Here is a 12,538-nt window from a genome sequence, read left to right on the forward strand (position 1 = left end):
TAAATTATAATTTCATACATAAATTTTTAAAATTTATTTATTATGATTGTTTGATGAAATATTTAAATATTAAAAAGTTTTCATTTCCATTTTTAGCAAGATTTTTTCAAGTCATATATATTTTTGCATCCAGATTTTTTAATATAAATTTTTAAATCAGATTTTTTAATATAAATTTTTAAATCAGATTTTTATAACAATTTTATCAGCTTTGAATTAACCAAGTTCCACTGTGTTTTATAATGCTCATTAACACCTGGTGTCTTTTATTAAATCTTTATGTAAAAAGTAATAACATAACCATATTCCTCCCCCTTACTATTATGACATATAAACGATGATGGTTATAAGTTCTCTATTATTATTATTATTTCAGTTCAGGTATCTCAGAATACTGGAATTTCTCTTTTAAGAATAAGAAAAATCCTTTCTCTCACTCAAAAACCACATTGAGAGCCAATGTTCTTAAGAGTTATTATGCAAAAGAGGTCTGCTTAGCTTATAGCTATTAAGCAAATGTATATTGGGGTATCCTTTGAGTATTCTTAGAAAATCTGCTTGTCCCGCTAAATCCATCTGTCTCTAATGAACAAAGCAGGTGCCACGAGCATTCAATCAATCACACTTAATGGAAGGGAGGAAGGATTTGGCAGTGATATTTAGGAGTCTTTTGGACACCTGCTTGATAGGGTGTTTGTTGCCTTTTCACATTTACACAGTTTAATAACCAGTCATCAAAATACAGTAGAATCTTTATTCAATGAACTTTTACTTTCTGAAGTTTTAGATAATTTTTTTCTTTGCAGAATTTGATTTTGAATAACATTTATGAGATATTGCACAGATTAATAAAGTTAATTTCTGTTTAACCAAGTTTTTTTCACTTTTTTTACATCTTATTTATCAGTTTCAACAAAACTTAGGAAATTGAATAGCATGGCATCATGCCCCCTTACTCTATTATAGATAATACAGAGTTCTAGAAGGCATTATGATTGCCAAATATCCAATGAAATGACACATTGCAATGTGTTATGAAAAGTAATAACAATAAAGTGATTAATGAAGAGATAGTTAAAAATATCATATGTAGAAATAACAGTGTTTGTGACAATATAAAAAGGACTTAAATTTTAATAATGTGTTTCAAAATCTACACAGTAAGAGCATTTTTGAGATATGTGTTCTTTATATTTATTTGTACAAAGTAGAAACACAGTTTTTTCCACCCTCATTTTTGTAACTTAATTTTGATTAAATAAATAAAATAAAGTGTGAGTAATGATAAAATTTTGTTAAATAGATACTAATACTATGTGCAACATACACTAATACTATGTGCGCAGACATTAAGCAAAGCAGGCTTACATAGCAAAACCAACAACAACAACAAAAAAAACTTGCTTTAACATAAATGGTTGCAGTATTTGGCAATTATGGCATGAATTTCAGCTTTTGTACAGCTATCAAGAGAAACATAAGGTGAAATGGGAGAGAAAAATATCAAACATATACTCACATAAATATTTAATCCTAAGGAACCACCTTTCTTATCTAGAACAACATGAAATATTTCTCCAGGCAAAAGGAAGTTTTCATCCACATTTCTATTTAAGGGAAGAAAAGCATCGCATTCATCTGAGTTTGCGTCATTTTTGCACACAAGATCAGATGAACCCAAATTCTTTATTTGGGATGCAATAATATCAGGTATATTGTCTCCAGAAATATTATTATTGTCAGCTACTTTATTCCATTTTTTCTCAGGATTAAGATTTGAAGAATGGTTTAAAGTCAGATCAGGACCATCGAATGACAAGGATTTTTCTTGTTCAATCCACTTCTTTCTAGGCCTTGGAACTGGAACACCATTCTCATATGATTTTACTAAAAAGATAAATTATAGTTTAAAAATATGAAGATTTAGCTTTTTCAACATTAACAAGGCACTTTCACAAATATGGATTTTTATAATTTCCTATTAAATACTGTAATCAACAAAATAAATTATAAAACCATAATATAAGGACAGTTTTAACCTTGTCAAAAGTAAGAACAGGAAAAATTCCAAACTTTTCATGATCAGTAATTCAAGATATTTTATATTAAATCCATCGTCTAATAACATTGAAATCTATAAGTATCATTAAAAATAAATTAAATAATGTAATAAATGTATTTTAAAAGTAACTGATAGAATTTACTTCTAAACAATAATTTTATTATTTCATGGAATGAAATGTATTGTTTGTTCAAATATGCAAAGACTTGTACTTCATCGTCTACTAGTACTATGTTGCTTTCTGCATAAGCAACTAGAACCATCTTTGAGATATGCAAATAACCTTATTATATGTATATATATAACAATGAAACCAGTCAAAAAAGTTATCGCCAAGTAGCTACATCTAGCAAGTTAAATTTAACATTGATAATATACAGTATTCCAAAGCTTCTTTCTGATCATTGAAAGATGGATAATTAATAATCTTTTTAAAGCCTTTCAGCTATAACACTTAAAAGTTTTATATTTTTGTTTTATTTGAAAAGTTTTGCGGATGTTTTATAATGTGACTGAAATATTACCTAGCTTTGGCTTCAAATTTACACCTTTTAAAACCTAAACAAGGGCATTTTTATTTTTTTACCTTTGCTTCTAATTAGATATAACTTTAAAAATAGATATATAATTTAACAATAACTATAGTTGAAGTGGATTCTCCCCACCCTTAATACGAATTACATATGCTTCTAGATAAGGCAATAGAATGTAGCATTTATATTACCTTATCCAGAATTTAATTAATGTTTTTCAGGGATTAAAGGAAATAACTTAATAAACAATTTTTAAAGCTGATTGAAACAGAAAAATTCTGTTAATATGATCAGTAAAGCAGTTGTGACGGGAAAAAAAAATGAAAATATACTTCGCAAATTATTAGATAAACAAACTGGTGTAGAAATAATGAATAAAATAAATACAGAAATCAATAATTGTTTAAAATATTTTTTCATTCCTTATATAGGAAGATAAATGATAAAAAGCATATTTAATAAGATGCCTAAAAAAGTATGTTCTTCATATATTTATCACAATATGGCTCATTTATAATATAAAATAAAAATGTATTATAAATGAAAATAATACACTAATACATTCATTCATTTTAATTCAAAGTAACTTGCAGGAAGAGATATATTTAAAAAAAATTTGAGTGGTGTAATGTAAAAAAATAAATATCTTTAATATTAAATTTATTTGTAAAACATATTGGAAATATTTCATACCTTCAAGTTTCTCAAGTGATGGCATTGTATTCTTTGTTGTTTCATTCCCAACAATCCAAGTTTTGGTCTGAGTAAATGGTTTCTAAAAGTTTAGGAAATTTATGAAAAAAATTGAGAGCCAATAATATTAACAGATATCACAAACACATTATATATTATACTTGATTTTTAATTTATCATTTAATTATAACAAAAAAATGTCTTTTAAACCAGAGTTGCTTAAATTCTATTTTTCAAACACAACCATCATACCCAATTCAAGGTAAAAAAAAACACCATTTAAGGTTGAAAAAATTTTCTACAATAGTTAGAAAATATTAATTTTTGGTATGAATTCAGAATTTTTACTAAATTTCTCATGTGATCCTTGGAGAGTGATCCCTGGTCTGTGGGTAATAGTATCCAAAAATCGAATTTGTATATTATACATTTTTCCCAAATGACAAACAAAATTGGACACAGAACTATAATTGTAGTCAAAATCTTTTATACCAAATTTTATATTTGCGTCAAAATTTGATAGGTGGCTACATTACAGATGTTAAATCTGTGTGGCAAATTTTATCCATCTAGCTCTCTTCGTTTTGTAGATATGTTAATTTATTTCGCACAGCCGAACAGACAGTCAGCCTTCCTCTTATCAGATTTTAGACAAAATTTGATAAAAATCTGAAAATTTGGTGTAAAGACTGCATATAAATTTTCGACCATCTAGCTTAAAGCATTTTTGAGTTATCTTTGTCACAGACAGACAGAAGACATTTTCCAAAAATATGTTTTTTGAACTTAGGGAGGTCTACAATATGGAGATAAGCCAAAATTTGGAGTTAAAAAGATTTCACCAGAAGTTTACCTGAATTAAAAGTTTTTCTTTAAATATAAAGTTATTGTATGTAAATTTCAGAAAAATCAGACAATTTTCAATCTTAGATAAGGAATTGAAATTCAAGATTGTTGTACTTAATTCAAACTATATTTTTACAGCACCCAAAGCATATGTATTTTTATGTTATTTCAAGAATAAAATACAAATACCAAGGACACACAGAAAAACACTTTTATTTGAGCTGGCAGTTAGCATTTTAAATACGAAAATAAAGAGCAAAAACATTAATTCATGAAAAAAAAATAAATAAATATAAAGTTATTGTATGTAAATTTCAGAAAAATCAGACAATTTTCAATCTTAGATAAGGAATTGAAATTCAAGATTGTTGTACTTAATTCAAACTATATTTTTACAGCACCCAAAGCATATGTATTTTTATGTTATTTCAAGAATAAAATACAAATACCAAGGACACACAGAAAAACATTTTTATTTGAGCTGGCAGTTAGCATTTTAAATACGAAAATAAAGAGCAAAAACATTAATTCATGAAAAAAAAAAAAAAAAAAAAAAAAATCATTATTCTTGCAACTAACTTTACTTGAGTTCAGGATTCATAAAACAGGTAGTTATTTTAAACAATTTGTAGGAAAAATGAAAAAAGCCAGTTTCTCCCTTAACATAAAATAATTTAAAATATCAAACTTAGAAAATAAATTTGTTTTTCACAAATAAAAGTATAGAGAGAGTAAAGTACAGAAAAAGTAAAAGAAACTGTATGTAGAAGTGTAGAATAAATAACAACAGGATGGAATAATTACCTCAGCTATTTCTTTTTTAACAAGTTGAGAAAAATCGGTTGAAATTTTATTATTCCCTTTGGCAATAACAAGATCAACAACACCGGATGTACCTTGCAAAAGGTCTACAACTGTTAAGAAATGATCATTTTGTACATCAATACCATTAACAGACATTATCTGATCACCTGCAAGAAAAATTAAAAGATATTTAACAAAACTGCATCATTTTAAACAGTAAAAATAATATATTTAAAGTTTATTTGGATACAAACAATCATAATTTTATATGGAGCCATGAGATTTACAAATAAATAACATTTCATTTTTTAAACTGCATTTTATCTTTTGTAATATTTAAATTTAAAAAGAATAAAAATACATGTTTTAATATGAGTTTTTTTGCATCTGAATACTCTAACATATTTTTAACAATTTCAATAAAAGTGCTAATATATATATTTCATTTGTGTAACAATGAAAATACATATTAGAACAGTCATTAACAGATTTCTTTTTAAAAAATTTAGACCAAATTTAATATCAAAATTCTTTCTACACCTATCGCAATAAATGTTTAGGCCAAAGGAAAATTTCTAAATGAGGAAATAATGACAATTTGTAATTAATGACAAATATTTCATATTTATTAAATATTATTTCATAGCTAATTAAAATATCAGATATGAATAAACTAGAAATAAAAAGTTTAAATTAATATGTTTGTAATGGAAATGTATATATCTACTTTTAAGAGCAGAATGTTATTTTTTATACTAACAGTCTTTTGTAACATTTTTTTTTTGGGGGGGGGGGGGGGTCACTGATTGCCTTCTTTGTGGCTATGTTTATGCCCTACAAGTTATCTATATTAATCAAAATAAATTTTAAATTATGGGCAAATATTAAAAGAAAAGGGCATTGTCACCACGTTTTTGCAACAATTATAGCTTACATATATTGCAATAGTTTCCCCCCCCAATAATGACTTTTCTTTCAGATAAATAATCTGCTATCAATGGAACATAAAAATATATTATTCATCTTAATTTTATAGATGGGTTTTGAATGCTATCTAAGCATTTAATCTACCATATGCTTTAGAATAAGCTAAATCATTACTGAATTTTGTATTTCAAAAATAAGTTTCATAAAGGCTTATGGAAAATTTAAAATGTAATATATTGCATATTTAAAAAAAAAAACAGATTTAAAAAAAATGTTACTTTAACATTATGCTCTTAAATATTTTTGAAAATATAAAAGTAAACAGTATGTAACTAATGGTAATGACAGATATGGTAGAAATATAACTAATGTAATCAGCTAAATATTTAATAATTATTTAACTCTAAAATAATACCTTCTCATTAACAATAGATTTTCATAGATATTATAAAGAAATGTTCACAATTGCACATTAAAATTTAGCCTAAGTTAAAAGAACAATATTTCAATACATACCTGGGCTAATATTACCATCTATATCTGCAGGACTTCCATTATGGACTGATTCTACAAATGCCCCATGTAAAATTGTATCATAAGTATTGCCACAAGTTATAACCATACCAAATCCAAGTTTAGGGTCTTTGTGAAGTTTCACAAATTTCATGCTCCGTTTTCCACATGAAGCCCTGGGAATTGTACTTGGAACTCGAGAAGGCTCTAATAATTAAGAAATATTTGGATTTAGAATTATACTCTGGAATTAATAACAAGCATTAAAATAAATTTTGAAAACATATTAATAACATCTGAGAAGACAAATGAGAAAGAAATGTTTAAAATAAGTTTCTTTGGGTAGAGCAAAACATTATTTATAACTTAATACACACATTAGCTTTGCTTTGTACAACATACTGATATGTCAACTGTTATGTAATGAAATGAAATTTATTCATAAAAAAATAGAAGATAGTATCCACTGTGACTTTGGAATGAATGCTAAATCAGTGAATAGAATTATTACTATATTGTCACAACAAATCAATGTGTACATCTAAATACTTAAATAATTCAAGGAACAATTTTTTTTCTTGAGATTGTAAAAAAAATATCTTTTTTCTTATTTGCCTTTTACAGATAATTCAGCTGTAAGAACTATAATGTTGAAAAAATTAAATTCGGGTACTTTAACAAAATTAAAGCTTCCAAATGCACTTGGATCAATTTAACAACAAAAAGAACAACATTATAATATTTAACAGCGAAGATGAACAAATAGATAGCATTTACCATATTTACGAGAAAAAAATTAATATGAAATAATATAAAAGAGGCACAACTAACGTTTTTTTGAAAGTAGTAAAATTTTAATACTTATATAGATGGAAAATGCTTTAAATAACTTTTTACGTCGATAATTTAAAGATCGGAATACATTATTAAAAATCAATGTTTAAAATCAATTTTGTCTTTTTTTAGCATCATTTATTTAATCCAATTCTAATTGCATACTAAATAAAATATAATAATATCAGTGCGTATACGTATCAAGAAAACACATCTAAGAAATCACAATTCTCATTTGCTAAAATATGAAAATGTCTTTGAAATGAAGAGTCGATAAAAAACATCCAAGAAACGCCCCTCGAATACTAATTTCAGATAATTTTTAAATGATTCACTCTAATAAAATTAAAATACAACAAATTACATTAAAAAAAAACTAAATAATAAACATTTCACAACACAAGTCAAAAATAACCTCTATATTTACCTGCCAAATAAATAAACAAACCGCGGCCGGTTAAAAAAATTAAACGATGAGAAATCGCAAAAATTTCCAACTCAAAACACACATCAAAATACTTCAATTCCTGCACGCACAACTTTCACTTCGAGAGCGAAACGAAACCATGCAAGCAGAACAGCGGACAATCACCATGACATTGGGCAAAAATCGCCAAAGCATGGCGCCTTAGAGATCAACAGGCCAAGGTTATGAAGGACACAATTTCGCAAGAAATGCGGTCCCTTCAATATCTCAATTACTTCATTTTCTGTAATTTTATCCGCCATGATTAGTTTTTTTTTCCTAATAATACTTACAAAATCTGTATAATCATTGTACTTCAATAAGTTGTAACCTGTTTCTTTTTTTTTTTTTCATTCGCGTTCGCATTGAGCAAAAATTTTATTCTGAATAGCTTCCTTTGTTTTATACACGTGATACAAAAATAATAAGTTTTTTTTCTCTCCGTTTTCTTTTCGTTGATTAAATCAAGTAAGATTTCATTTAAGCGATATCATAGATTCATAAGTATTATTCTTCGTCATAATAAAGCTGACGTAATTACAGCTGCAATCATTAATCGAATTTACAAGCTAAAAGCTATAATAATTGGCAATCAATCTTTCATTAAAACAAAAATGATGAAGTTAATTGGTCAATATTCAGTATATTCCGTAATCTTCTTCAAGAAAATCGATAAATAAAACGAATTAATTATGACCTTACGTACAATCACAGCAGAGATATTAGAAAGACATATCAATGACAGCTAAGTGTTTAATATGCAAATACAGAGCAAGCTCTTTGAATACAAAATTAGTTTTTCAATAGCTACATTTCATCTCAACATTGTCAAGATCAAAGATAACTAGTGGTCATTTTTCTAAAACGAAATCCAGAAGAATGATGGAGTTTCAGACGTCAGTGCTAATTGGATGCTTATTTTATTCTATTTTATTTGACCTTTTTACATTCCACAGGACACACAACACTAACAAATATGTATCTGATTAATAAAAAGATTTTATATACATATATCAGAGATGACGGAAACTTTGTATCGAAATTCATAAAAACTAATGTCAAACAAAATATAATTTTCACTAAATCGGAATATTAATGCGATATAAATATAAATAAACACATTTTTGCAAACGATTTTAGGAGTAAACAAGAAAAAAATATGTATAAAAATGATTTTATTTCGTAACATCATTTCACAGTTATTATTTCTTTTTGCTTTCATAACACTCGAAAATATAATAATTTGGCAACCATTTTTTGAAAGGAAAAGGAGATTCCGTTCTTAAAATTGCTGCACTTTTTTTCTTTTTTTGCTGAAAATTAAAAAAAAAAAAAAAAAACTTGGAATCGTTAAGATTTTTTGACTTCGTCAGAGGATTTTTGTTCAGCCCTTCAAGTAATAGATTCAAAAATCGAAGTACATAAAATGCGGTGGTGGCAAGGAATTATTAGCAGAAAGAGAATGATTTATTGGAATTTAAATAATTTTAGCGATTTATTCAACTATTTAACAAATTATCTTTAAAATATTAACGAATAAAATCTTATTTGCCGAGAGATAATGATTGTTAGTAAATAAATGAATGGAAATAATAAATATATATAAAAAAACAATAAATCCGTTTTCTCACATGAATTTCATAATGCATTTACGTTATACAATTATATATCTGAATAACATATTTGTTCTAAATTAAAATGTGAGAAAAATAAGTGTTTATTTTATATATCAAAAATTCGGACCACAATTAATCCCGATTTTTTTGAAAGAAATAATGGTTTCATATTTAATGTTGTGGTCATATTACAAAAAATATTTATTAATAACATGCAATGACTCTTGTAATTCTTACATTTAATATGTGATTATTGGCAAGAGGCTAAATAATAAACAAAGTATTCTATTAATGTTATATCAACTACTGTCGCAAAAAATGAATGCGACAGTAGTTGATGTAACAAACTAGATTTTATTATATTTTATGTACCACAGTTTCCTACCTAGAACTCGAACTCCATTTTTTTTTTTTTCGTATGTGTGTATGGGAGGTGTTTTTACTTCTTATCTGTGTATTTATATGTGTATTTTACTTCTTATCATAATATACATGTGAACAGTCTTATCTCGACTTTACTGCGCAAATAAAAATAAAGGAACTTGCTCATTATGCATCGCCAGTTACTGGAACATTCACCCTTAATATGTGGAATTTTTCAGTTCAATGATTAGTATGATGATTAACTATCCATTACAGCACATTAGAAAGCATGGCAGAGAGGAAGATGGGACGAATAGTTCCTTAATTGATTATTTTTATGCATCAATGGAGTAACTTTTAATAATTTTCCATACGATATAGCTTTAGAAGAAAAATTATTCATATTTCCACAATAATATCACTTCCTTTAAAATCATCGACTATTTAAAGGAAAATCAATTCAGAATTATAAAAATTCAATTTCGAAATATGCATTTTTTAAAGATAAAGAAATGTAGAATACAGCATTTATATAACATTAAAAATCGATACATATTTAAAAACACATTAAGACATGATTGCACATGAACCATAAATTTATCTGATTAAACATTTGAAACCAATTATGCCTCTCACTGAGAGAATGACAGCAGCATATTTTGATATTCAGTGTAATAACTGAGTGAATATTTTGTAATCAAGATAATGTAAAACTGTTTTTATTGAATAATTCTAAAATTTTTAAAGATTCGGTACAAAATTCTTTTATTTTAAATATTTTTTTGAAGAACATGGTTATATACATTCAATCAAAAGTGTTAATTTAAAATTTCTTTCTATAAAATTAAGGAGAGAATCGAGTCAAAAACACTCTTATAATTTCTTAAGCAGTTTAGAAATGGATGCAATTCTAAGTCTATTATTTAATAAGCTATTATGTATAATTGAAGAAAGAAAATTGATCTCCTTAAAGTTGTTAATACGTATGCGAGCAGTCTTTTTTTAAGATTAAAATTATTTGGAGGAAAAAAAAATGTCTAATAGATTAATATTCTGAATAATGATTTTAGCTTACGGAAACAATATCTGAGATTTGACTAAACAACACACACACACAGTGGAACCTCGCTTTAATGAGTATAATCCGTTCCCAAATCTTACTCGTAATGAGAGGCACTCTTTAAGAAACTATTTTTTCCACAGGAATCCATGTAAAATAGGACAATGAGTTTTATTCCGAAAAGGCTACTCAATGTTTCTCAATGTACGATGCAATAATTCCTCATACTTTCAGCATTTCTCTCATTGTTGTTCTGTTGAACATATTAATTCCAGCTCTCCTGCTCAAATCCCATTCACACCTTTTTGCTGTAACACAAATAGCAACTCCATGAGCTCTTCGATAGTTCTGACCCGTGCTTAAAACAGCTAATCGATGTCGTTATTATACAGATCTGCCACCATAATCTTGATCAGAGACACAATTTCGCCGATTAAGGCTTCACAGGCACTAGATCTAAAACCTAGGAGTGTCGTTCGACAACGCTATCCAGCGAAAGCTTCTTCTATGTAGAAATATAGATCATCTTCGAACATGCGCTCAAACAGATTGATACCCGAGAAACAGGCCAATCCTGCATATGACATCACGATATCTCCTCGTCACTCGTTCTGAGAAACATAACTAGTTAAGACATTTTTTTAAAATTTTGCGTCGCTCACCCATTATGATTCATTCTTAATGGAGGTGCCCATTAAGCAAGGTATGACAGTATATATATTTTTTAAATTCATACACGAGTCAGACATGATATATGTGAAGAGATTAAGACTGTATTGCCCCTTTTAAGATATTTCAAAACACATTAAAGCATATATTAGAGAGAATAAACGTTTTAAGGTACCTGGCTAGGTTAGGAAGCGATTAAAAACAAACAAACAAATCTATTAATGTTTATATGTTTTCTTTATTAATATAAGGAAATGATGAAAAAAAGTGAAATTATCTAAATATATATGTACTTTTTGTAGAAAAAGCATATTTTGATGTAAATTTTAGCATTTATTAAAAAAAAAAAACTAGGATTGTTCTAGAGAAAAAAAATAACGTAGTTTTTCATTGTTCTTTGTAACATTACATGTGTAAGATATCTTAGAGTGTAACTATCTATTATCTAAGAATGATATTCAAAAAAAAAAACTTTTCGTTTGAAATATATCAAATTATGTATGAAATTTTGGAATTTTTTCAACAATATTTACATTAAACAATCATAAATCTACTTAGAGAGAATACAACATCAGATCGATAGTTCACTACATTCTGCATAACTTAACGAGTACTTATAAATTTCATTAAGATATCTCCTACAATAGAATTATAAAAAAAACTCGTTCGTCAGAAAATGTATTTGAAGTTTTTAAATGCTTATAAATAAGCAGAACTTACATGTCAATAATTTGTAATAATTCGGCTTCTAATTGACATAGAGACAAAATAAAGATATCACCGGAAACATAAACGTACCTATTTTTTAAAATTTCAAAAAGCAAATTTTTATCCAAATTCATGTTTTTAACCTGGCTGGATACCTTAAATAATTTACATCATTATAGCTACGAACAGAATCATTATTATTTTGTGGTATAAAGCGAAACAGCCTACTTATAAAAAAATACACAACAAGAAAAGCAATTTAAAAATATGGGAGTAATGAATCAAGAAGGAAGGAAGATATTACAACATTTCATGGAAAAGAAAACACAGATTAAATGGATTGAAATGTTTAATGCCGCAGCAACCTAATATATTAAATTCGAATTCCTATCATTAAAAGCAATTGAAACACTGGATTAAATGGTGGGCAGGAAATGGGCAGGA

The 12,538-nt window shown here is 26.8% G+C and overlaps 1 protein-coding gene across 2 annotated transcripts in view; it reads right to left on the reverse strand.

The window, feature by feature from the left end:
* LOC129988007 (tyrosine-protein phosphatase non-receptor type 13-like) overlaps positions 1–12,538 on the reverse strand; it is a 140,959-nt gene that overhangs the window by 19,370 nt on the left and 109,051 nt on the right. For both annotated transcript variants that reach the window (XM_056096075.1, XM_056096076.1), the window contains exons 20-23: positions 6,382–6,585; positions 4,939–5,105; positions 3,289–3,370; positions 1,520–1,887 (exon numbers count right to left, since the gene is read on the reverse strand). In XM_056096075.1, coding sequence (XP_055952050.1) covers positions 1,520–1,887; positions 3,289–3,370; positions 4,939–5,105; positions 6,382–6,585 — 821 coding nt within the window. The remainder of the gene's footprint in view (positions 1–1,519; positions 1,888–3,288; positions 3,371–4,938; positions 5,106–6,381; positions 6,586–12,538) is intronic.

This window comes from Argiope bruennichi, chromosome 10, assembly GCF_947563725.1.
Source record: "Argiope bruennichi chromosome 10, qqArgBrue1.1, whole genome shotgun sequence".
NCBI lineage: Eukaryota > Metazoa > Arthropoda > Arachnida > Araneae > Araneidae > Argiope > Argiope bruennichi.